The sequence below is a fragment of the Populus trichocarpa genome, chromosome 3, assembly GCF_000002775.5.
Source record: "Populus trichocarpa isolate Nisqually-1 chromosome 3, P.trichocarpa_v4.1, whole genome shotgun sequence".
Classification (NCBI taxonomy): domain Eukaryota; kingdom Viridiplantae; phylum Streptophyta; class Magnoliopsida; order Malpighiales; family Salicaceae; genus Populus; species Populus trichocarpa.
This window is the reverse complement of record NC_037287.2, coordinates 15,158,685-15,185,996: the sequence shown is the minus strand read 5'-3', so window position 1 is coordinate 15,185,996 and position 27,312 is coordinate 15,158,685. Positions and strand designations below refer to the sequence as shown.

Here is a 27,312-nt window from a genome sequence, read left to right as displayed (position 1 = left end):
AGCAAACCTCTTGGTCCCAAACTCTTACCACTGGACCACCACCTAGATGGTTGCTTGATTTATTTTCTTATATGTATATAATGTAGACAAGATGATAAGTAGTCCGTCCTATTTTTTAAAAAAAATAAAAAAATAAAGTAGGTGACACATTGCTTATAGTGGTAAACAATGCATTATCTACACATGCTGATTTCAACTATCATAAGTGACAAGAAAGTCGTGTTCTGACTAATTTGATTAAAAAAATCTATTTTTCAATCAAAAACACTTAAAAAACACCCCATTTCCAATCTTAATCAGGATTTAATTAGTAAAAAAATATATCAAATAGAAAAATTCATGACTTATCTCTTTTGAGAGGTCAAAACACCTAAACACGACTTCTCTTATCAAATGAAACCCATTAATACTAAAATTGAATTTTTTAATTGTTGAAATATGAATAATCAACAACTTTTTCCCTTCTTCATTGTTTTTTAGTGAATCTCTCCATTTTCTCAACAAAAAAAAGTGTAACGTGAAAAAATTAAAGGGATCAAAAATGAAAAAAAATCCAAAAGGCTAAATTTGTAAAAAAAAAACACCTCACACCAATGTTAGAAAGAAAAACCTGCATTCTTACTTCATCGTCTAATTTGGTTCCTCAATTTTGAGCCAGCAACAAAACCAAATTTATAAAATTAAGCATAAATCCAATACCATGATCAACACCAATAACATACTAAACATATTAAACCCAAGCTAATGTAAATACGAAATAAAAAAGGTCAGCGTTCAAAATAAAAAAAAAAAGTTTATATAAAAACTCAGCACTCCTTCACCAATTCTCTAAAGTACTTTTTATAAAAACAGTTTTTTCAAAATACAACCATAATTGCCGTCAAAATACAAAACACACTCCTTTCACCGCGGCAACCACTCATCATCACAGCCGCCGCCGTACCATTTCCGTACGCTCATAAACTTCTCTAGGCAAACTTTGCGTGTCTTAGGATCCGCTGCTTTCGTTCCTTAGTGTTAGGTGAAGAAAACTAACCAAACAGAAATATTTTTAGAAACAGAGAGAGAGGAAGAAAAACAGAGTAGCGGTTAATAAGAGTCGCTTAAATCGGTTTCTGTCTTAAAAATATATATATTAAAAAGAAAAAGAAAAGGAAAGCTTCATTCGTATAAATCCATTACCGTTTATTCATTGTGTGATTCTAAATTATCCACTACTCTTTCTAAACCTTCTCTAAAAAATCTTCCTCTTCGTTTCGGAATAGAAACTTGCAAAATCACTTTTCTTTTATTTTTCTACTTTTTATGATAATTATGGAGCAGAAGCATATAGTGTTATCGGCGTTGAGTGTAGGGGTAGGGGTTGGAATAGGATTGGCGTCAGGAAAAACAGTGAGTAAATGGAGAGGAGACGCCGCTTCGGCATCCAAAGGTATAAATTCGGAGACGATGGAACAAGAATTGCTCAAGCAAGTCATTGATGGAAGAGAAAGCGGGGTCACCTTCGATCAATTCCCCTACTACCTCAGGTCGGTCCCTCCTCTCTCCTCTCCCTCTCTCTCTCAGTCCTCTGTTCGAATTTCATGTATTCCTTTTTAAAATTTTTTTTGCCTGGTGTTCCGTTTGGTTCGTTACATCAAGGTTTGTTTTTTTGTTGGTACTGTTATATTGAGCTTGCTTAGTAAATTTCTTTTTGGTATTTTTAACATTTTATATAGTTTGTTCAAAGGAGAATATGACCTTGACCAACAATAAGTTTTTGAATTACAACCATCAAGATTTGATTAAATTGCTTTTCGAAAGCGAAATTGTGGTCGGTGATGTTGTTTACATAATTAATTAATTTATGGTGAGCTTTTTGTGTGTGTTAATTTGAGAGCTAATAATGGTCAAAAATGATATTATTCTAGACAGTTTCAAGTGTGTGCCGAGCATTACAAAGCCTTGAGAATGAAAGTGCGCGCGCGTGAAATAATTGAGAGTGCAATAACATATTTCGTTATGATTAATTTTAACTGAGTTCATATAGTTAATCCTTGTAGTTTAGAAACTATATATTTAGTTCTTATATTTTTAAATTCATTTATTATTTTATTATTTTCATCCATTCCCTGTTCCTTTATTTGTTTTTTAAGTTAATAATAACTTAGTCCCTGTAGTTTGGAAAGAATAATTACTTAGTCCCTATAATGTAAAAAATAATTACATAATAATTTGATTAGTGTAATTTAGTTATAATTCGTCTTATGATACCGGGCTTTCGTTTTAAATATAACCCTGCTAATCCTGTCTTGGAGCTGGTGGTGTTAAATGTAGAAATAAGCCCCTTCTCAGGAGCTCAAGCCCAGCCAAAGATCGAATAGAGAATTATACAACATGGCAAATCTTTTTATTTAATTTTTTCCTATTTTTGTTATCAACTGTGCTTAATGAGAAATCTCTTCATAAGTGAAACTCTCTTACAGTTGCTCAAGTACCACCTGGTGTCTAATTTTGCGCTCTCTGACATCTTTCCTGATTGCAATGACAGCGAGCAGACCAGAGTATTACTAACAAGTGCTGCCTATGTCTACTTGAAGCATGCTGAAGCTTCCAAGTATACAAGGAACCTTTCACCAGCAAGTCGGACCATTTTGCTTTCAGGACCTGCAGGTTGGTTATCTGGAGTTTATATTTTGCTTGGTCTATAATGAAAAAAAAATAAAAAATCATGTACCTGCTTTAACATATGGGACAAATTTTAATCGCAACTTCTTGTTTTAATTCTTGAAGAACCTTACCAGCAAATGCTTGCCAAAGCTTTGGCACATTTCTTTGAAGCCAAATTGCTGCTGTTAGATGCAACCGACTTTTCTCTTAAGGCGAGTTCATGCAGTTGCTTTCCGTAGCAGTCTGATGGTCCTCCTCTCTTTTTTCTTTTTTTCCCTTTTCTTTCTGTGTACTAATATCCGAAATCTTGGTTTCTTGCAGATTCAGAGCAAATACGGTGCAAACAAAGAATCTGTAAGCTTTCCCTAGTTTATCCCGAACACCCTCTAGTATGGCATATGGATTTTTGTCCTTGTTTAAGAAAAACGTCTTAACTTAGTTTTCTCTAACTGTATGATCTTTATCGCAGTTGTTCAGAAGATCCACTTCAGAGACAACACTAGAGCGATTGTCTGGTTTCTTTGGATCATTTTCAATCCTTCCACAAAAGGAAGAGCCTAAGGGTATTTTTGCAAAATGTCTTTGTTGTCACGTAAATGAAATATGACTAAGGAGTAGCAAATAGGGAAGGCGTCATTGATATTAATGAACTACAGTTAGTGAAAGTGGGGAATGGTCCTTCCTTCAGTCTATCAAACTCTTTAAGGATATCTTTGTGAAATCCATCTGATTATTTTTAGGATGTCGAAGTCTGCTAAGAGCAATTTAAAGATACCTTCATGCATGGTATCATGATTTTAGGCAATGTTAGAATGTATTGTCATAGCTAACCCAATTTCTATGTGGTTTATATCTCTCACCTTCTACCGAAGCCCTGACCAAGTCGATATCTTGTAGGCACACTGCGTAGGCAATCCAGTGGTGTGGATATTCCGTCAAGGTACTGTAGGCTAGATTTCTTGATGGATCTCGTGGAATGTGCGACCCATTTTTATATATTGGCTTTATATTTTTCCCTTATGTTATGTGTGGCACTCCATCACTTCAGGGGGCTAGACAGTTCTCATAATCCTCCCAAGATAAGAAGAAATTCCTCTGCTGCAGCTAATCTAAGCAATGAGATTACACAAAGCACTCCTGCAAATACAGGTATTTTCTTGAGATTTTGACATTCTCAACATTTTTTTCTTGTTGATATTAATTATATTGACCTCTAAAGGGTGCAATATGCAATAAAGTTGGTAATTTAAGAGTTTCCCTTCTCTTGTGTCTGGCTATCTACTAACTTTTTTGGTGTAAATATAGTAGCAAGGTTTAGGGCATTGCTGTTACCAAAACTAGGGTTTGTTTAGGGGTGTCACAGATGCTTTTTGTTTCGATATGTAGTTGACTTTGACTTTTCAGTTTATGCATATCCAACAATGGACTGTATGTTCGTTTCTTTTTCTTTTTTTTTTGATAATGATATTTATATAAAATGTAGTAGAGACCAGATGCTAATTTACCATTTCTTTCACACGCTTACATGTCATGAATGTGGAGGTGATGTGCTACCAGGAGCTGCATGATGGAAATCGTTTTATGCAGGATTAGGCATACTTGCATCTAATTTCTTCTGCTGCTTATAATTCTTCACACTTTTTTTAAAGCTCCTTCGAGGCATATGAGCAGTTGGTCTTTTGACGAGAAGCTTCTTGTACAGTCTCTTTACAAGGTACTGGCACTTTGGATTATCGATATTTAGCAGCAACATTGTGCTGCTATGCATTTTATGCATATTTGTTGCCAATATTGGGGATTAGTTTGTCTTGTGTCACCACTCAGTCCTCGTAGAACTTCTTGATCCATTTGATTTTTGTTTCACATGCAGGTTCTGGTTTATGTGTCTAAAACTAGTCCCATTGTGCTGTACCTGAGGGATGTAGAGAAGATCTCATTCAGATCGAACAGGATATACAATTTGTTCCAGAAGATGTTCGATAAACTGTCTGGATCAGTACTGATCCTTGGTTCACGAGTAGTGAATCTGAGTAATGACTCCAGAGAGGTGGATGAGAGGCTTACTGCTCTTTTCCCGTACAACATTGAGATCAAGCCTCCTGAAGATGAAACCCATCTTGTCAGCTTTAAAAACCGGCTGGAGGAGGATATGAAGATGATCCAGGTTCGCGATAATAGAAATCACGTCATGGAAGTACTTTCAGCCAATGATCTTGATTGTGATGATTTGGATTCAGTCTGTGTGGCTGACACAATGGCTCTCAGTAACTACATAGAAGAGATTGTGTTGTCTGCAATCTCTTATCATTTAATGAACAACAAGTATCCGGAGTACAGGAATGGAAAACTTTTTGTGTCATCCAAAAGGTAATTTATGTAATTAGATTGGTGTTCATGCATTTGAAGTGTTATTTTCAGATACTCACCATTTTAGCTATGAAACAGTTTATCACATGGATTGAGTATATTCCAGGAGAGCAAGTCCACTGGAAAAGATTCATTGAAATTGGAAGCCAAGGCAGAAACATCGAAGGTATTATGCACTCGTCTGTGATTCAACGTGAATTTGAGGGATTGCAAAATAACAGAACTAATAGAGCACCAATGCTTGCTTTGCTTATTGTGAATAATTATAGGAAAAAGGGAAGAATGAGACTGTTACTATGAAGCCAGGAACAAAAGCTGAAGGTGTAAATGCTGAAAATAAAAGTGAAGTAGAGAAAAAAGCTTCAGCGGTCAAGGCAGATGGTGAAGATTCCTTATCAGCATCAAAAGCTCGGGTATGTTTCCAATTGTGACTGAGTAATGTCACCTATCTGATGTCTGTGCATCTGCAATCACATTAATATAGATTTCCACAGTTTTGGATAATGTACAAAATCCCTTGGTTTCAGGACAGACTTCTTCACTCCATTTCATATCTGCAGTTCTCCTTTTTTCTGACTGTACAAATATCTATCTGAATTCAGGGAGTCCCTCCTGACAATGAATTTGAAAAACGCATAAGGCCAGAGGTTATACCATCAAATGAGATTAATGTAACGTTTACTGACATTGGTGCCTTGGAAGAGACCAAAGAATCTCTCCAGGAACTAGTGATGCTTCCTCTTCGAAGACCAGACCTCTTTAAAGGAGGATTGCTAAAGCCTTGCAGAGGAATTTTGCTGTTTGGTCCTCCTGGCACTGGGAAGACAATGCTTGCCAAAGCTATTGCTAAGGAAGCTGGAGCGAGCTTCATTAATGTATCCATGTCAACCATCACTTCCAAATGGTTTGGTGAAGATGAGAAGAATGTCCGAGCTTTGTTCACACTGGCAGCAAAGGTTTCCCCAACTATTATATTTGTAGATGAGGTTGATAGCATGCTCGGGCAGCGAAGTAGAGCTGGAGAGCATGAAGCAATGAGGAAGATAAAGAATGAGTTCATGACTCATTGGGATGGACTTTTGACACATCAGGGTCAGCGCATACTTGTGCTCGCTGCAACCAACCGGCCATTTGACCTTGATGAAGCAATGATTAGGCGTTTTGAGCGGAGGTGGTTATCTTTATTTATAGCTTACAGCCCTGTCAATCCTTGTGTCTTTAGTTGTTCACTCTTCATTTCTTTGTGGTTGCACATTGCCTTGCTTTATCTCAGAGACGGAGAGGTAGCATTTGGAGTACTGCTACTTTTCTAGCTCTCGTATCATAATATTCTGAATTATGAGATTAATAAAATACACTAAATACAATGTTAAGATTATCTGATGTAGATCTCATACCACAACTAAATAATTGTCTGCGCTGACTGTGTCGACATAAAATGCAGAATTATGGTGGGGCTTCCTTCCTCGGAGCACAGGGAAAGCATTTTGAAAACTCTCTTGGGAAAAGAAAAGGAAGAAGGAATAGATTTCAAGAAGCTTGCTACTATGACAGTAGGATATTCAGGAAGTGATCTTAAGGTGCGTATTGCTTAGAGTCTTTTTGGTATCTGATGCATCATTCAGGTCTTTATTGACATGTGATGGCTATTTAAAACAGAACTTATGCACTACTGCTGCCTATCGGCCTGTCAGGGAGTTGATACAGCAAGAAATATTAAAGGATTTAGTAAGTGTTTTTTTCTTTTATCGCTTCAACTATTCTATGTATCTAGAAATGAAAATTTTATGCACCACCATACTCTTACAAGAATGCTTGAAGATTAAATTCAAATTTCTTTTCTTTCCACACCTCTCTTTATTTGCAGGTGAAAAACCAAAGAGCTGAGGCAGCACAAAAATCAGGGGAAGCTACTGATACAAAAGGAGAAGAAAAGGAGGAGAGAGTCATTAACCTCAGACCACTAACTATGGAAGACTTTGAGCTTGCAAAGAATCAGGTAATATTGCTTTCTTTCTGTATATTGAGCACACAGACAGAAATAGCACAAGAATGATTCAAGGTTGAAAGATGAGGAAGAAACAAGAGAAGCTACGATCTTGTAGCAGCAGCTTAAATGATTCTAGGTTGCTTTATAGATCAATTAAAAGACATAGCAGCTTCTTCTTCTTTTTTCCTACTCTTTTTGTGCTAAAAGTTGTTTGTTACTTCCAACCGCCTTCGTGAGTTTCGTTTCCTCTGGAGTGTTTCGTTGTGATAAGATGGATAATAAACGCAAATGCAGAAATTGAAGTTAATTGAGTTGGTTTAGTTCTGTTTATTTTTATGTTTTAAAAGTATTTAAAAAAAAATTAAAATTTATTTAATTTATTTTTACTTGAAATAGTTTTTAGTATTTTTAAAAAATAAAAAATTATTATTTTAATATATTTTAAAATAAAAATATTTTAAAAAGCAACCACAACCACATTCTCAAACATCAACATGAGTGATGCTTTAGGGATAGTTTGGCGATGATTCTCTTCATTGTTCATTGCGTGTATAGTTCAAAATAGCTAGTATTAAGAACATCATTAACAAATATCGCTCTTGGTGATGCAGGTTGCTGCTAGCTTTGCAGCAGAAGGAGCTTCAATGAACGAATTGAAGCAGTGGAATGAATTGTATGGGGAAGGAGGTTCAAGGAAAAAGCAGCAGTTGGCCTATTTCTTATAAGATGATAGAAGTAGAACCCACAACCATGGAAGTTTGTGCCCATAAACTGAAGGATTGTGAAAGCTTTCTCCTGTCCTCAAGATTCTCTTTTCGGCCTTTGACTAAATTGAGCAGATGAGCGAAGAAAATTTGAGCAATCTCAGGAGGAAAATGATGGGAAAAAAACCCAAAATGATTACTTATTAATAATGATTTTTATTTTTATTTTTTAAAATTGTTATTTTAAAAAAAAATGTATAATTAATTTTTTTTTCAATTTTATTCTTTAATATTTATTTATTTTTTAGAATTAAACTTCATGATTTTTCTAAATTAGATACTTCAAATGTAATTACTCGGATTATAAGTTTAAAAACGTTGATATATTTTTTTAAAAAAAATTATAATTATTTTTATTTTTAATTGGATTATTCCAATAATATAATACATCATGGAATTGACAAGAAATCGCATTTTAACTTAACTCTAATTAGTATTTTTATATATTTATCATAAACAGTTTTTATATTTTTTTTTGGTTGTTTTTGTATCTGAATATTTTTTTTTTATTTTTAAAAAATTATTTAGAGCAAGAGTGGTTACAGAGACTAGTAAAATCTAGCAAGGGCATATCGTTTCTGCCAAACCAATAATTATTTTGTTATAAATTTTAAGGGGTGTAATTTAACTGATTAGGTTCTAGGTTTGTTTTCTAGATGTCACTAGTTCGAGTCTCACAAAGTTGTTTGCCACTAGAGACTTACATGGTCATTAATTTTAGAATCCGTGAAATTAATCAAGATACACGCAAGTTGGTCCGGACACCCTAAATAATAAAAATAATAATAATAATTACTTTGTTATACAACCAACGGCACGTTCCCCAAAAAAAAAAAGACGTGAAAATTAAGGTCTCGTGTTACAGAAGCAGTCAGAATGCTGCTGAGCAGACAACACATGCTGCTGTAGGTTTTTGACTCTTTCCTCTCGCTGTTTATATATAATTCACCACGAGCCCACCCATTCGAACACCCTTCCTTCACACATTTACATTAGAGAATGCAATGACTTGATTATAATATCTATATTTTATTTAAGAAATCTTGAATATTTATTCGAATATTCATCACTTAATTATAATTTTTATAATCTTATAATTTAATATATACACACACTTTTATTTTATGTATATACAATACAAATATAATTATTTGCGGATGGTAATATTATTATTTTTATTTCTAATTGAGTTTAACAATATTTGTTACGTATTCTAAAAAAACTCACTTGTTCGGGTTAATATCCCAGGTGGTTAAATTATCACCCACAAGTGGTAGCCTTTTAAAATGCAGTTGTGGATATGCAGATTCAACCCTCCTCGCACACTTCACCTAAGATGCCTAGCTATATTGTGAGACCGTGACATCAAAAGATCTATTGATTTCCCCTCTTAAGAGCATCTCCATCGCGAAATGAAATGCTAAAAATAAAAATAAAAAATTATTTTATTTTTTTAATGTTTATTTTTCATGCTAGAGAAATATTAAATAAAATGTTATTTTAGTTTTTTTTTTATTATAAAAATGATATTCTTATATATAGAGTAAAAATACTAAAATATTATTCATTATAATAATGTTTATTTTTTTCCTATTTTTTTCTTTGATTTTTTTAAATTTATTTTTTATTTAATTTTTATGAAATTATTCTGGTCTCATGATCCATATCATGAGTGTTCATCCGGATTGATTCGGTTTATTTTTATTTTTTTAATTTGATTTTTTAATATTGGATTGATTCTAAATCATCAAGGTTATTTATAGACCCATCAAATCAACCGGGTTAATTAAGCTATTAAAATAATTATGTATCAAATATATTAAAATACAATTAGCTCTTATAATTAGCTTTCACTGAAGTATACATAAAAAAAAAAATATATATATTTATACTATTAAAAAATTATATTACCAATTTGGCCATCTACAAGATCCAAAAGAAAAGGAAAAACTGTCAATTTAGCAGATCATTAGCAGCTCCAACTGGGTAGCCAAAACAATAGCAGAAACTCCTCTCTCATTGAAATGTTATTCCTACATATATATGAGGAAAGCCAAAAGCATGGAGGAGGTAGATAACTAGATATTGTTGTTGGCCAACGGCTCTTTCATCTCTTGTCTCTTGCTTCCCTTTTCAAAAACCGAACAAGAAGCCTTCAATTCTCAAATTTGTGCCATGGCTTCTCAATTAATTGGAAACTACCAAATTTTCTCTATGGTTTGGATCTTTATCTAAGAAGAACAAGAAGTCTTTCACTTTCATGTCTTTTTTTTTCCTTTAATTTCAACTAGATTATACTTGAATTGTTGTTGCCAAAGTTTTCTCTCTAACCGTCTCTTTTTCTTGTTTATGTATAAGTTTTTCCTTTCGAGTATTCTGACAATTAATCTATCTTGATAAATTAAAGATAGTAATAAATCAAAGATTTACTATCTTTTTCTCAACCATCAGAATCAGTGCAGATGAAGTTGATGAAGCGAGACTTGCAATGGCATGAACTTTTTGTTTTTTGTTCAACCATTGCGGTTGTGGTTGACTTACACAATTGTATTGTCATTTGGGTTTTTTTTTCCAAGATAACCCAACAATATTCAAATTAAAATTATTTTTCAAAGCAAAAAACATATATTTACTTAACATAATTAATATGATAAAAGATTAGAGAAATTCAATATAATAAAAAATATATTAAACAATTTAACATAAAAATAAATATTAAAATTATCCTTGATTCTTCAATCATTATAAGATTTTCAATTTGAATAATAAATTCAATAAATTTACAACTTCTCTATTTATTTCTTGATGAGATGCTTACTTAAAAATAATTGTTCAAATTTCATTTATTTTTTACAAAGTAAGCGTGCACCCAAGCCTATACAATTGTTTCGTTTGTTGTTCAACCATATAATTAGATCATTGCTTGTATTTAACAATATTGACAAAAGTAAATAATCTTTCTCCAATTAAAAAAAAATATTTTTTATGCTATATTTACCTGTTGGGCAATTAAATTAGAGTACTTAGAGTCATCAAATTATTTGATGTAATCAATTATTTAACTAAGATCTTTTGATTTATGTATAATATTTTTTGATTCGCTCATAAAAATATATTGATTATTTTACAAGGATAATTAGATTTATGTATAATATTTTTTGACTTGTTCATAGGAAATTCGGTGAGAAAGCTCGGAAAATTTTAATCCATCTATAAAAAAAAAAGGGTGTAGAATATTTCGAAGCTATTATATATAGAAAATCTATAAAACAGGTCATAGAAACGATTGCCTTAAAATAAAGCACAAAGTACACCCTCTATACTGTGAAGTTATAAACAGAATAATAGATAAGGAACCACAATTCATAAAATAAAATACTTCAACAGAATCACGGTTTTATTTCTAATATCAGTCCCAATTATTAAATCCTCCTTCTCATCAATATTTGGTTTCTCTTGCATCTTAACAACACAAGACATTCCATTACAATCTGTTTAGAACCGAGGAAACTAGATAAAATCTCAAGAACAACTACCGATTGCACTTGATAATATCAACTAAACAACTTTGGCAAAAGAATCATGGTAAAGCATCAAATCATATACAAATAACGACATTCTAGGGTTCCTTTTGGTTTGGCAGTAAGAAAAATCAATGTTTTAGATCATAATTAAAAAAAAAAACAGTAGAATTGTCAATTTTGCATATCAATGACTAAAATCAGTGTGTTAGTAGAGAAGCAAAATAACTGAAGCGAGCATAATAGAAACATAACCATAACAGAAATAGAAACAGGACCAATTCTAGGTAGAAACAAAATAACTGAAACGGTAAAGCAATAACTACCTGGATTATGAGATAGAGAAGTTAGGGCATGACTTCGAGATAATTAATTGACAAGCAAGGCCGATGACAATCAAAGTGAAGGCTTCTTGTTCTTCCTAGGTAAAGATCGCTAGGACGACTATGAGAAGTGAAGGCTTCTTGTTCTTGCTCGATTTTTGAAGAAACAAGAGATGATATTAGTCTGTTGGCCAACAGCTACATCTACCTCCTCCATTCTTTGGGTTTTTTTCGAAGATATGTAGGCATTTCTTTAGCAATTGTTTTGACTCCGCTACTAAAATAAGGGATGATATGCTAAATTGACAGTTTTTTTTTTTTTTCCTTTTTGTTTTGGCTATTGTGTTGAAGATGCCCTCAAAATGCCATATTAATAATTTAGATCTTCTAAATGGATTTTGCCATTGGAGATGCTCTAAATGCCCATCCCTAGAACCCTGCCAGGCAAACTTTCAAGGATGCACAAGTTTCATCACAAGTGGAGAGATTCTTCGGCGGCAAGACAGACCACATATAATGAGTTAAGCTGTATAGATGACCAGAGATGAATTCTTAACATAGCAATCCTCTCCAGACATTCTGACATAACCGCTGTTCCTCCACAAACATCAACAACAGGCATAGATACCTCAACGTGAACAAAACCAATTTGCGAAAGGATAACAAAACCCCAATGTACAAGCATCTAATTAAATATGTAATATAACAACATAGGCACAAGACCACTCACAGATGATAGATCCATGGAAATGCTGCCATGTGTGTAAAAACAACTATTAAGAATCCCACATCCATTAACATTTGAACCCAGAGATCTAAAGGGAGGAGGGGGGGAAGAAGGATTCTACGAACACTGGACAAGGTTCAACTTAACAAACACCAGCTAGCAAATTTGCGTCAGAACCTAGCAGCCACAGGAAAACCTTCTAATCCTTTTTCTTGCCCTTCAATGGCCCCATGGGAATCTTACTTAGAACTTTAGCATCGAAGACTGCATATTGCTTCTTAATCTCAATCATTGCCTTTTCCGCAAATGCATCCACCTGATCCTCATACTTCTCATAGAAAACAGGTACTGTGTACAGCAATACAAAAGCTGTTCGGAAAACAATAAAAATCCACATCAAGAACACATAAACATTCATAAGAAAATATAACCAGTAATAGCAAGTTCATTACCAATATAGAACAAGGTCAAGAAGTTGCACCAGCTCCCCACAATAGACAAGACCCATAGACCTGCAATAACCTGATGAAACAGAATGCCATTGCCATCCAAGTTTAACATGGTATCCTTACAACTTGAGGCCATATAAACATCAGAGGAACAAGAACTATAAGATGTGCAGTTAGAAGTGCAGTGCCATGTATTTTCAACAATCATGCCCCAATATAATAGCTCGCATGGGATTGCTATCATGTTTCAGAATATATATAACGTGTCATGAATTTCCACTCAAAACAGATTTTCTATGCCTCTGAGATGACTAAAGCAATCTCGACTCCATTGTGCGACACAATAAAAAATAAAGAGTCTTTTTGGGTAGAAGGCAACATGCAATCCAAATTGAATATGCCTACAGTTTGGCAACACTCTGGTACTGAAACACCAAGACTGTTATTGCATGTAAGAAATCAACTTACAGTAAGGAACTTCTTCAGATCCCTTCCTGATGCAATATCCCGAAGGACAGAAAAAGCCCAATTGATCTCAATCCTAAGTGCAGCAGCTATCTGTAGAACTGGTTCCTCAGGAATGCGAACTTCTGGAATGTGTGGTGGGGACCTAAGACCCAAAAAAAAGCGCTATTAGAAAATACAAATTTAAAAACTTGAACGATGTGAATAAGCCAGGACTACAAGCTTACTTGTTGATGAAGGTTGAGGCATTAGACCACAAGAACAGTAACGCAAGAGCGAGGATCAAGAAGTAGCAAACCAAAGTGAGAAGATGGCATTCAAGCAGTTCAAACAAAACCCATATAGCAGTAGCACCACCAAGCACTCCTGCTGATATCTTCTTGTTCCTCCATAGGAAAATGTCAGCAGCTATTATACAAATACCAATTTGCACACGTTAGACACACAGAAGAAAGACTTGTCAGGTTTCATCCCAAAGGAAATCTAATTCATTCGAGAGAAATCAACTGTTAGTATCATTGCAGCAGGACAACAAATCACAATTCAACTACAAAGCTTGATTCACTATGTAATAAGAAAATTTACAGGGCTAGAAGCTAATAAATTGAGCCAGTAGGAAGCGCTTATATATTTGAACTGTTACTTTAACAACAACTTATTTAAGCCCACAAAGGAAAGAAAATTAATTTGAGCTTCTAATACAATTTATTTAGCTTATTTGTGGTGGGCTTGCGCATCAAGCCATAAAGTTAACTTTCTAGAACTCAAACAACTTCGATAGAACCAATCACATCAACATTCTTTAACCACCACAATAATAGATTCTCTATCTTATCATCCTCTAGCGTGCACCAAATAGTCAAAAGACAAAGCCAGATACATTGCTACACACATAGAACTAGATCTAGATCTTCAAAACAAATAACTATCATAAAAGGAAACCACAACTTCATACCATGCAGCAGAAGAATACCCACTTTTAACTCTGTTATCAAAATCAAAATTTGTTGACCTTGCAACAAAATCACGCTTGAGAAAAACAGTGAGCCACAAAAAAAATCATCAATAAAGTTAAAAATCAGTAAATCAAACTTAAAAACTTCAGGAAAAAAATGCCACGGGGAGCACAAATTTTAGGTACGTGTTTGGTTACTGACAGACACAGACGTGGCAGAAGTTTTCTGTTTGATCACAATCAAGATTTGCTATCTTCACAACCAAACACACCATACGATAAAATCACACTAACAAGACACTGAGCATCAAGAGAGTATTCATTAGAAAAATTAAAAAATGCACTGAAAAAGTTTCCCTATCCTCGGAACCAAACATTTCGCACACAAGAACCACAATAAACTAGAAACCTATTGAAAGTTATGAATAAAGAAAACATACGTTTTCCACCACCTAAAACCTTGTGGACGGGCTTTTCACGGCCAAAAATGCGATAAATCTTCGATTTGAGGGAATCGGATTCCGATTTCGGTTTCCCGTGATCGGAATCAGAATCCGAAGACTTATCGTGGTCGTGGATCTTCTCCATCACAGACTCGATCACTGAATCCTCCTTATCATGCTCTGCCATCTCTCAAACCCTGACCTAAACCCTAATACGCTACCGTTTTGAAAGGAGGAAATGAAGCTTGTTAGCGTTTTTAATACCTTTCGTAACAATAGGAAACGAACGAGAGTGTCTTTATGGAGTGGCTTTTTTAGATTTAATCTGAGCCGCTGAAATACTTAGATTGATCTTGGCCGTTGGCAGATCTGGAAACCGAAGTTAGTTGTTTGGGAGGGGACTGGTGAAGAGAGGTAAATGAATGACAGAATGAGGACGTTTTTTATAGGTCCGAGGACTAAACGGGTGTTAAATTTGACGGTAAGGAAACGTTAAGTTTTGTACACGTGTGGACACCTGGATGTTTGGTAGTTTTGAAAATCAGAGTACGGCAAGGAGAGTCATGGGGGTTGCTGGAGTGTACCGGGTGACATAACCGGACTCCTTGTTTGTTGACACGTGGAGTCAAAAAGCACCGTGCGATTTCTATTATCAATTTAATTTCTTAATACCGTGACCAAGTAAAATTATTTGCAACTTGAACCAGAACTAGAAATGGATGGTTATATAATAAATTTACCAAGCACTTTTAATTCGTCTTTCAATATAAACTTGTCTTTTCCGAGAATGCAAAACCTTAGCTGTTAAGCAAACAAATAGAACAGTTGACGGCAGCATTTAAGGATTGATCACTCATAGGAGGATTAGTAATAACTAGATTACTAGCACGTTGTAAGATTAAAAAAATAACTTAAAAAATTTAAATCATCTAAATATTAATTTGAAATGATTCAATGATCTTCATAGATCTAGAAGCAACCTCAAAAATTTATTAAAGATCTAAAAATATTAAATTATTAAGTTTAATTCTTAATCAATTTAATATTTAAAAATTGAATTAAAAAAACACAAAATACAACTCGAGTTAATTAAGTTAATATACCAAACCGATAACTAGAATCATAAGATGAGGATAGTCTTATAAAAAACAAACAAAAACAAATTACAAATGATGAAATTGAGAGGGAAAAAAAGTCAATTAGAAGATGAAAAAAAAAACTCGAGTTAATTCAATTAGCATGTTAAACTCGCAGTTCTGATCATGAGTTTGGGATGACCTCGTAAGAAGTAAATTGAAAAACAATTATGACATTCAATCTTCAATAAATCTAATGTTGAATGATGGAATTGAAATTAAAAAAATATATAAATTAGATAAAAAAATAAAACAATATTTCAGTGAATGGTGATATGTGAGGAGGGATAGAATAAAACCATCTTCTCCTTTAGTTTTGTTTTTTTTAACTGTCATATTGTCCGCACATTATTATGTGCCTGTTGGATCCATATGGAGACTTATCAATTCCTTCTAAACTAAGTTTGGTGTCAAGTATATTGGGTAGGGGTTGGCATGGTATAGCCCAATCGACTTAATAAATACATTGTTAGCTTAGTCAATTTAGCCAAAATTTAATTTGACTTAAAAAAACTATTGGAACAATGATGTTTTGAATTGACCCATATTAAATTGGGTTAACTCATCAACCATGACTTTATTTTCTAAATTAATTTTTTATTTAATTAAATGTTTATAAAAACAAACATTTACAAGAAAGACAATGAATAAAATTATAAGAGAAAAATGTATCTCTTCAATTAAAATGCTATTTTCTTATTAATACATCTCTTTATTGTTTCAACAAAAACAATTCTTATATTGGAAGTATTGTTTTTATATAAAAACCTATCATAATCTTATAGGTAAGTTAAAAAAAAACATTAAAATAATATCTTAATATTTTATATTTGATTGGAGGAAAAAATAATGAATATGATAAAATCATGTAAAAAATACATCAAGAAATAAAAAGAACATAAATTTTATTCTTATTGAATATTAATGTGAAATTTATTATTTCTTATTTTTGTATATTAAGTATATAATAATTAGAGAAAAAATTGTTAACATTCCCATAAAACATATAATATTATTTAAAAATAATGACAAAGGCAAACAGTAATATAAATACCATGTTAAGATTTTTTTATAGTACATTTTAATCAAAATAAAAAAAGTGAGGTGACTATTTAAAGAGATTGGTCTCCGCACTTCGCCCGACCAAAAAAAAGGTTGTTGCCAACAACCTAACATTCTTATTGTTGTTTTTTTTTTCTCAAGGTGGATGTCACTTTTATTTTTTTTCTTAAAAAACAAAGTAGATGATGTATTGTTTTAACTCTTTTATTTTTTTAAAAAGACTACAACACGCAACATGATATCTATTTGTTTAGATCCTGATCACCGGAGAGGTGACTGAAAAATCAGGCTTGGGTTTTTTGGACTCAATAAATCAATTTTAAATTTATTTTCACATAATAAATATTATTATAATGCCAATAAATTAATTTATCAATTCAAAACATCTTTAAATCGATTTAAAAATACAAAATCAAATAAAAAAATATATTTCTTAACTCTGATATGCTTTTTCAAGGACAATAAGGGGTAAAAGCACATGAATAAAATTTCTTTTGTACACTAATGACAATTTTTTTTACTGCTGAAACGTGGTCAACCATCTACTTTGTCTGTTCTTCTCTGTTTTTCATATATTTTTTTTCTCTTTTCTTTTAAATTCAGGGAATATAATGTGAATAAAATGGAGTTTCGGACCAAAATATAAAAAACTCAAGAAGCAGGTATCAAAAGTAAAAACCTAAAAACTTTGAGGATGAAAATTTTAAAAGAGGCGCCTCATGAACAGTGAAAAGTTAGAAAAAAAAAGGCAGCATTATTGTTTAGGTTTCAAATTTGAACGGTGCAATACGAGCTGCTCCAAAAAAAAACAAGTGTTTTCGCCAGGGAATATAGTTTTTAATTTAATTTTAATTTTTAATGTAATTGTAAAGTAACTGCAACGAGCAGAAAAACAGGGACAAGAAACATGCAGTCCACGTTAAGACCAGTTTCGTTAAGAGGTCTAACAATATAGATTCGAAGGCAATAAAATGATGAAGAACGGACAATAGCACGAGGATGTAAGAAGAATCAAAACTGTGTGGATGGATTAGCTATTTAAAAAAATCAGGCAGCGTGGCATGACCCTCCACCCAGCTTCCAGGCAGCCGACGCATTCATCAAAAAAGCAATTGCGTTTAACGAACTATATTCCCTCATCTACCATTCAGCTGCCCTTCATTCATGCAAAAAGAAGCCATGCAGTTATTCAAGTCCAGTTTGTTAAGAAAAATATCTTTTCTGTGCGTTTTAGATATTTGATATTGAGTTTTAATCTGTTTTTTTGTCCAGATATATTTATTTTTTTGCTTTAAATTAATTTTATTTTAGTATTTTTGGATCGTTTTAATGTGCTAACATAAAATATAAATTTTTAAAAATAAAAAAATATTATTTTAACGTATTTTCAAACAAAAAAAACAGAAAAGAACTATTTCATGCCCAGGAGCCAGGAGGATAACAAATACAACAAACATCAACTATTTATGAATTCAATCTTAGACTATTACTTTGTTTTATTCAGTGCCAGCTATGTTTTGAAATGAACTAACCTTGAATTATGTTTTGAAATGAACTAACCTTGAATTAAGCTCAGACAAAACAAAATGGTTACCCAATTCAAACTGAACAAAGAGGAGCAGGAGGATTGGACCTTGAAGAATAAATTTATCAATAAAAAACAAATCAAAATTTTATAAAAAGATCAAAAATAATATTAAAAACCAAAAGAATAAGAACACAAATTAATATTATAATAAATAAAAGAGTAACTCTGAAACTATATATGGCTAGCATGAGTTTCGAAGAAACAAGAGAAAAAGAGGGAAAAAAAAGAACACGGTCGAAATCGAATCATAGCACCAAAGCTACCATGAACCACCCCAACAAGAAAAGGACAACGTGGTGCTTCCAATGATATGATAGAATGAAGTTTTTGGTTGTTAAGAGACATTGCACGCGCTGTTTGTACAGCACGTTGCACGCACTAACTTTTCTTTTATACATTAATATTTATTTAAATACCATATATTTCCTAAGCCAACGTAATAATAATAAAAAAAACAAGAAAATAATAAAATATGAAAAAACCCTTGGATTCTAGTTTTAATTTGTTTTTGCTTTGAAGGTTAAATGAATCATTCCACTGTGCTTTAGAATTATAAAAGTACCAAAAAAAACTCCTGAGCACTAGTTTTAAATTCCTTTGTGTTTTATAAATATATATAAAAATTGAATTATTCCCTTTCAATTTAATAATAACCGATAAACTCTATATAAAAACAAAATTACCTCTAGAACCATAGCTAATGAGATTTTTGTAGAAAGATAAAATCATAAATGCATTGTTCTAATCCACAATATGAGTCTTCTTGTACTAATCTTGAACACCCTGTAGGTTTGTTAACTGCACAATGAGCCACGCGGCAAGAATCAAGATGCAACTCTGTCGTTTGATTATTACATCATGAAAGCAGCAGCACAGGCTCCCAAGGCCAATCCTCATGTACTCATAGTTGCTTCTTCAGGGTTAAATTTTTGCCAGACTTTGACGTACTTCAGGAATCATTCCTTCAAATCTAATTCTTGCTGCTGCTGATAGATTCTTGAGTTGGTTTTCTACTTGGGCTGATGATAAAGACTTGGATTGGGCCTTGTGGGCTTTTCAAGGAAGTTACTGTTTTAGACAAAATCCAATCAACATGGAGGAATATTTTGGAGTCTTGAATATCAACTTAAAAATCGACAAGTCGAAAAGAGGCTGGGCCTTCTTAAGCTAGCACTTCGCTCGCAGAAACTATCTTATTTGCTGAAACCCTAGTTATTATTAACTTTATTTATTTATCTATTTTTCTGTTTACTAGAGGTGTGCCTCATGTTCTTAATTAAAAAAAAAAAAAAACCTCTGTCATGCCGACCCAAAATCAAAGGCACAAAGTGGTCCTTGTGTAGCTGAAGGGAAGGGAGAGCAGATTCGTCCAGGCATTTGCAAGGCCCTGTCTCGGTGGCTTCAGGATGGAAATGAAGGTCCACTCAAGCTGAAGGAAACTGGGCTGTGCCCCCAAGATATTGCTGGTTGTCTGCTACCACTCCTGGCCCCAGACTGCTCTCGAGCAGAAAGCACTTGGGAACCAATCCCTACCAGTAAACTTCACTGAGCTGCCAAAGATCACAAGGGAAAATATCTGTGCTTACACTTGGAGCCTTCGTTTGCTGAAAATATCGTAGCCAAGAAGTGCATCTGCGGTGGAGATGATTCTACATGCAAGAGGAGAATCCAACAAGGCAGTGGTTCCAGCTTGTTAAAACAAATATTGACCAATAGATTAGATTTTCTATTTGTTGGCACTTTTTTGTCCATTAGAAGTCTAGGCCGTGGCCATGGGTTTTCTTTAATTTTAGGTTATTGACGTGTTCTATGTTATCATTTTATGAGCTAATTTCACTAATAAAAGTTTTCTCGGTGGATGATGAACCATTCATCTCCAAAATTATAAATTATAAATTATAAAATAAATATAATTTAGGTGAAGTTTTCAGAATATAATTTATATTATTCTCTAACATTTTCTTTCAAGTGAAAGCTCTTTAGGTTTGAAACTTGTACAAACTCACATTACCCCGTGCTTAATTTTTTATTATTAAATAAATAGGGATGATGAGATTCGAACTCGTGACCGCTTGGTAATCAAAACTCTGATACCATGTCAAATAACTATTTTAACTCAATAACTTAAGCGGTTAAATGAGGTTTTGAGAATATGATTTATATTATTTAAAAAAAAATAAACTAGAAAGACACAAAAGCTTACAAAGAAGAGATGGCCTGAATAATGTGGATTTTGTGTAGAAATCACATGCACACAGTCGGCTTAGATCGGGTTTGGACTGGGGTTTTGTCTTTAATTCTTAAACGTCAAGATCAATTTGAGATAGAAAATTCCATGCTCTATCTATCTATTGTCTTCTTGCTCTCTTGCTTTCTAGTATTAGGTTGAGAGAAAACATGAGCAATCTTTTTAGCTCGGAGGTGTTGATTGAGAATGCATCATTTTGTTGGTATTGTTAAAATCTCATACGCAACTTGTATTGAGATCACTTACCATTTCCTTTTCTATGTTTTTTTAATCCCAAAATCGGCAACGTAGTGCCATAAAGGAGGGAGGAAAGCACGCACCTAGGGAGAAGTACAAGGAAACAATTATGGAGCCGAAATTGTCCTTGGGTCCCAAGACTGAAAGACGAAAGTTGAGAGGTGTCAAACAAAAACTAAAGTGAGAAAAAAAAGAGAGAAGAAGACAATAATGGCACGACCTTTATCGTCAAAAAGAAATGTAATTGCGGCACAGAAAAATGCCGACGTTGTGATTACCATCATGATTCTCATGGAAGTTTTTTTATATGTGTGTGTAATTAGAAATTTTTTTATTTTAGTGTTTTAAAAATATTATTAAAAAAAATATTTTTTTTATTTGAAAATTATTTTTTTTTGTATTTTTAGATTATTTTGATGTGTTCATGTTAAAAATAAATTTTAAAAAATAAAATAATATTATTTTAATCTATTTCTAAATAAAAAACACTTTAAAAATTAACGGTTAACACCAAACATGCTACAAGAGAAATATAACATTCACAAAACAATTTTTTATTTTATTTTATTCTTGGTATTTTTCTACAGGTCAATCGATTTGTCTTTCAACTAGTCAAGTTCATGTTTGAACAACTTTCATATTAGTTAGATAAAAACTCAGGATGAACTATTTCAAGATTAATTTATTAAATTAAATTTAATAATTACACCAAATAATTTTCTATAATCTATTTTTTTTTAATTCCACCTGCAGTATAACGTTAAGATAGTTCTTCCTAAAAGAATTGTACAATTTACATTACTCGAAACCTTGAACGTGGGGCGGATTTTATCCTACATGCCTCTAAATATCCACGACAAAGGAATTTTTTTATATTAAAGAATGTAATGTAATTTAACTTTTCTTAGATGGAAAATTTGTCTCGTGATCGTGCCAAATAGCTTGGTTTTTCTATCATTGTATTAATATGTTTAGCACCGCAAGCAACTTTATTATATTTGTAGTTATCATCACCACATTCAACCTACCTTGTAACAATCCAGCCACGTGGCTTAACTCTATAAAACTCCCATTTGTTATCAATGGATTAAGGTACGATAAACCTCAATTCAGATGATTCCCCAGCACCACCATCTACAGTACAAAGATTCTCGAACTCCCCAAGCTCTCATTGCTCCAAAAGCAGTTAAAACCCAGAACCTTAATTAAGCCGATAACAATTCTACTCCAAACTCCAAATGTAATATCTAGTAGTTCTAGTCCCAGTAATTTTCACACAATGTATTAGGTAGTGAAAAAGTCCTAGTAGTTCTAGTCCCAGTATTTTTTATTTTTATTTTATTAATATGGCTGTCGGAGTCAGCTTATACGCATCTTAACTAATTCTACGAGCCCTGAAGTTAATGTTCATGTAAACTTTCAATCATTCCGAGAGGACTCGAACTCGTGATTATTGGAGAAATACCAAGTAATATTAGTAATATACTCTGTAGTCAATCAGTTAGTTATGTGTAACATTGATTTTATTTATGTAAAATATATTTATTATTAATAACAAAAAATTTATATTTTATATTTAATTATATTTAATTAATAAATCTAATGTTTGATTAATGAATCTAGAATAAAAATAAAGTGTGTAAAATAAAAATATTTTACATGAAAAATTATAAAATTATTATAATTATAAGATTTTTATTCTATAAAAACATTATTATTTATTTAAAAAAAAAAACAAATCGACAGGGAGATGCCACCCAATTAAATTAAACAAGTGAAGCATGAGAGGAAATGAAGATGAGGTTCACTGTTTTATATAAACAGTGAAACGGATCCTAGTTGGTTTAGTTGTTACAATAATTTATGAGATATGATTATCATTTAAATTATTGTTTTGAGGTGTGACCAGGGGCAGAATCAAAGGGGGGCTGGCAGGGGCGAGAGCCCCTTCAAGGTAAAAGTTTTTTTTCCAGCCCTTCTCCTTTAATAAATTAGTTTTTTAATTTTAAAAGTAGAAAATTTTAAATTTTACCCTCCCAAACTAAAACTCCTTCCTCCACCCATGGACGTGACACCTCATAATTTAGTTTCAAGCCAAAAAATGGCCCTCAGTCAGTTCAGTGGAAAAGTAGACAATTGATCGAGCATCCGGATAGATTCAGTGTTCTTGATATTTGTATCATATATCACTTTCATCCGACTATGTATTGAGCCTAAGAATAAAAATATATTATTGTAAATTTTAAAAAATATAATTTAATTAATAAGATTTTAAATTTAATTTTTAAAAATTATTAATTCGAATCTTATAAATCTTAAGATTATTGGATATTTATATAATTATTAATTTTATAATCATAAAATTAATCAAAAAAATAAAAAAAATTATTTCATGCCCATTTAAGATTCATAAATTGAGGGAGCTGCGAAAAAGCCTTTCCCTCTAGGCCGAGGTCTATATATCCACCTCCAAAGTCCAAACCATCTTAATCTAAGATCTAATAAACATGAATAGGAATAGCTAATATAAGCACATTCTTATGTAAAAACGCGTATTTTAATCGTTGATTATGTTGAAAATGTCATCTTTTTTTATACATATAACTTTAAAATCCTAATTTAATGGTTAAAACATACTCTCTCTCTCTCTCTCTCTTAATCTAATAACGTGATTTTAGATGCCATTCCCGATATGAACCGTACGTTGGATTTATTTTAGTGCAAATATAAACTCTTTAAAACATAACTAAATAAATATTGTGGCGCACATGATACATGTAAAGGAAAAGAAAGGTAAGCTGTTTTATGAATTTTAATGTTTTTTAAAGTGGTTTTTTTAAAAACAATATATTAAAAAATATTTTTTTATTTTTTTAAAATTATTTTTAATAAATGATCTAAAATATATATAAAAATTAATTTTAAACAAGATTTTCTTGAAACAAATTGTCAAGCCGCGTTTGGAATGCAATAAAAATAAAAGGCTTAAATGGTGTCTGCACAATTCTGCTCCGAAGCTCGCACCCTGGCAACCTACCGTCATAAAGGGTCTTTGACTTACTTTGTGAAAGAGCATTTCCCCTGCAGTAAAGTTTGAAAGCTTGAGATGAAGACCCTCTCCCTCTCCCTTTTCCTTTTCCTTTTCCTTTCTATAAAAGGCATACAATGAGCGTCTATAAATTACCTGGGATTGGTGATCAAGACTTATCCAATCCAAATCAAATTTAACATGAATTATCGATTCATTCTTATAATTAACAAAACACTAAAAGGTTTGGATATATATCTTACCCACACCCACGTAACACTGCTCATTAGAATAATTTGAATACTGTTTTGTGTTTTTTTTTATAATTTTATCATTCATCAACTCAATTTTATTTTTTCTTATTTTTTTTTTCAGTTTTATCATTCAATATTAGATTGTTTTCAAAATTGTAATTTTTTCAATTTTTTTTTTGAGTTATATATTGATCTCATGGATTTAATATTTTTTCCTTTAATTTCAATCCTTAAAATTAAATCTATTGGAAATGGGACGTCATGATTTTTTTTACTTGCTTTCTATGAATTTATATCTATCTCATGACCTATATTACGTGTTTAATATGTTAACTCGAGTTAACTTATGTTATTTTTTAAGGTTGTTTTTTATATATTTTTTTTTTTCAATTTCATTTTTCAACATTAGATTGGTTTGAAATTGAGCTTCGTAGTTTTTTTTTAATTTTCTTTATATGGAGTCATCCTAATCCCATGAATTAGATTGCGAGTTAGGCAAGTTGATCCGGGATTGACTCTGCTTATTTTTTTTGTCCCTTTTAATTGAATATTTATTTAATTAGGCTTCATATATTTTTTTTCTTTCTATGAAGTTATCCTGATCTCATGACTCAGATTACAGGTTACAGATTTGGAAGGTTAACTCAGGTTGACTTGATTCACCTTTTAGATCCTTTTTTAATTGATTTTTTTTTTAATTTTACCCTCTAATAACTCAATCTTCTTTTTTTGTAGTTTTATCCTTCAATATTAGGTTGCTAGGGAATTGAATTTTGCGATTTTTTTTTCAAATTTGTTTTTGTAGAGTTATCTCTGTCTCATAGATTCAGTTTTTTTTTATATAATTTCAATATTGGGTTTGTTGGAAATGGAGCTACATAAATATTTTATTTGCTATTTAAAAAGTAACCCCAGTCTCATGACTCGAATTATGAGTTTAATAGGTCAACATAGGTTGACCGGGGTTATTTTATTTGTCCTGTTTTTTTAATTGATTATTTTATTTTATTTTTTATGGTGTTATCTCGATCTCGTGACTATGATCGTAGGTCTAACTTATTGATTCAAGTTGACTCGAGTGGTTTTTTTTTTAATTTAATGTTTTTTCATGTTCGTCATTCAACTGTGAATTGATTGAAAAAAAAAAATTACAATTTTTTTTGATTTGTTTTTTTATATTGATCATAATCCCAAAACACGAGTCACCAAATTTATAAACGAGTCTTAAAACTCGAGTCCTGACTCAACCCATTGAAGGATTTGGAAGGTTGTTTGTCAGTTTTGGGGGTCCATGAAAACAGTTCCCCGTATCGTATCTATGAACAGGTAGGGGGTTGTTAAGATATCGGACGGTTGCCATCAAACTCAGCCACTATTTGAAGAAAAAGGCCTTTTCTCATTGCCCATCAGATAGTGATTCTTTATCTGTTGATTTATAATATCAGTAACAGTCAAGAGGATGGATCATGGTCCGTATGGACCCACGCATCACTACATCAACTCACGTTGGAATTAGCGCGAAATAGTAGAGGTCAATGCTTCCTTTCCTCTCTTTTTTTTATACTATACAAATTTTCTAAACCGGCCCAGCTCCTCTATCAATGCAGGGTCTGGATAGTCATTTAAACAGGTTAGCCCGGATTAATTTAAAACAGTATTATTTGTAAGTTGACTTGTTGGATCGATCGAATCATATGCCTTAGATCAACTCTCACTTTGTGTAATTCAAAACCTAATATGGGCAAGTGACATGTCATCGGGTTAACTCACAGCCAAGTTTGATAACATTGAATTCAGTATTTTCACCTTAAGATTTGTAGAGCATTAAAAAAACACAAAATCTCCTACAAAAATTGTTATTTAACAAGACTATGAATATTATTTATTGTAATGGTGTGATAACTAAATTACTCCCTGCAAAACATTTAAACCAGGCATTAGGGGATAAAGTGATCCTTTCATTATATGACACAATTATTCTTTACAAATTATATAAAATTAAATTAGTCATATTGTTTTTTTATTACACAATATTATTACTAATTTAACCCTAAAATAAAAAATCATAATATCTTTTGCTCGGGGTTGTTTTGGTCTTTTTAATTTTTTAAAAACAGTATAAATACTTTATTTCCTTTTAAGATAAAATCAAATAAACTCTTATGCATGGCCTGTGTGGTTTTTTTACTAAGGTTTTTTCTTTGTGGTATTATGTTAGTTCAAGGGCATTGTTGTGTTTTAATAAAAGTTAAATATTTGGTGTGCACATGGCATGTTCCGGCAAGTAAATTTTCTTGAATATTGTGGCGCACATGATATTTTCTTGAATTTAAATATAAAATAAGAATATGACAAGTAAATTTCAACATGCCATGTCAATACTCCAAGAGTGTTTAAATATTTATTTCTTATCTTTGTATTGAGAACTTGGATAATATCTTGGAGTATGGTTAAACCTTTTTTTTTTTTTTAATGGGAGTGGAAATGTTGAAACTTGCTCCGAAAAGAAGCCCAGTAAGGTGGTCAAAGCTTTTCTAAGAACTAGTTCAAAATGGGCAATGCATCCCCTGCTTGCATGAGTGCCACGTGAGGTTAACGTAGCTGTAGCTGTAGCTGGCTAGTCCTTGTCGTAGCATTAAAAATTGCTGTTAGTCTGGGTTAACGTAGCCAGGCCTAGACCACGGTCCCTCGCTAAGAGGCAGAGAAGGTTGAGTGTTCTCACAAACTTGCTTTCCTTTATGTTTCTTTTCACTGGGCACTTTTCTAACCTTTCACTTTTCTCCCCAATTCCTTGGTATTTCCACTGGATCTGAATTATGTAACGGGAGTCTCCCACTGCTCTAAACTTTGAACAACAACCATTTTTGCCTGTGCTTATCTCTACTGACACCCAACTCTAGTTCAATTACAGAGAGGATCCGGGGATCAGGAAAAAAATAAATTTTTTTTGCTGAGGAGGACGTTTAAACTTTTCAAGACTTCAAGCTCAGTGCCTTGATCCAAAACTTGCAAGCAGCATCATCATATCTGTCCGGCCAGTGAATTGGTAAGTATGTCAGGTTTAACGGGAAATACGGTAAAAATTGTGTTTTTTAAAAGTTTTAAT

General features: G+C 32.5%; 2 protein-coding genes across 3 annotated transcripts; one reads left to right on the top strand and one right to left on the bottom strand.

Moving 5' to 3' along the window:
- Window positions 1-903: 903 nt before the first annotated feature.
- Window positions 904-7,905, top strand: LOC7497813 (uncharacterized). 2 transcript variants are annotated; one of them, XM_024597877.2, is made up of 16 exons: window positions 905-1,529; window positions 2,531-2,652; window positions 2,773-2,861; window positions 2,971-3,003; window positions 3,119-3,212; window positions 3,547-3,589; window positions 3,698-3,798; window positions 4,299-4,363; window positions 4,520-5,016; window positions 5,095-5,182; window positions 5,286-5,429; window positions 5,619-6,187; window positions 6,461-6,596; window positions 6,676-6,744; window positions 6,884-7,015; window positions 7,618-7,904. In XM_024597877.2, exons 1-16 carry the CDS (start codon window positions 1,306-1,308, stop codon window positions 7,729-7,731), a joined length of 2,520 nt encoding a protein of 839 aa, XP_024453645.1. In that variant the 5' UTR covers window positions 905-1,305; the 3' UTR covers window positions 7,732-7,904. The 2 variants fall into 2 exon arrangements, with proteins under 2 accessions (XP_024453646.1, XP_024453645.1); XM_024597878.2 differs by lacking the exon at window positions 6,676-6,744 and having other exon boundaries at window positions 904-1,529; window positions 7,618-7,905.
- A 4,369-nt stretch (window positions 7,906-12,274) lies between these two features.
- Window positions 12,275-15,074, bottom strand: LOC7458203 (reticulon-like protein B1). Its single transcript, XM_002303579.4, has 5 exons — window positions 14,651-15,074; window positions 13,483-13,663; window positions 13,259-13,400; window positions 12,794-12,863; window positions 12,275-12,710 (listed from the first exon to the last, which is right to left on the bottom strand). The coding sequence occupies exons 1-5, from the start codon at window positions 14,838-14,840 to the stop codon at window positions 12,541-12,543; spliced, it is 753 nt and encodes a 250-aa protein (XP_002303615.1). The 5' UTR covers window positions 14,841-15,074; the 3' UTR covers window positions 12,275-12,540.
- Window positions 15,075-27,312: the final 12,238 nt, after the last annotated feature.

What these genes read in the sequence shown, in the direction of transcription:
- LOC7458203 (XM_002303579.4), bottom strand. Translation starts at nt 14,840, where the DNA reads ATGGCAGAGCATGATAAGGAGGATTCAGTGATCGAGTCTGTGATGGAG. An exon ending in ATCTGAAGAAGTTCCTTACT is followed by an intron (nt 12,864 to 13,258) that starts GTAAGTTGATTT and finishes CTGTTTCATCAG; the next exon opens with GTTATTGCAGGTCTATGGGT. An exon ending in CTTGACCTTGTTCTATATTG is followed by an intron (nt 12,711 to 12,793) that starts GTAATGAACTTG and finishes TTTTCCGAACAG; the next exon opens with CTTTTGTATTGCTGTACACA.
- LOC7497813 (XM_024597877.2), top strand. Translation starts at nt 1,306, where the DNA reads ATGATAATTATGGAGCAGAAGCATATAGTGTTATCGGCGTTGAGTGTA. An exon ending in ACAAAAGGAAGAGCCTAAGG is followed by an intron (nt 3,213 to 3,546) that starts GTATTTTTGCAA and finishes GATATCTTGTAG; the next exon opens with GCACACTGCGTAGGCAATCC. An exon ending in ATTAGGCGTTTTGAGCGGAG is followed by an intron (nt 6,188 to 6,460) that starts GTGGTTATCTTT and finishes CATAAAATGCAG; the next exon opens with AATTATGGTGGGGCTTCCTT.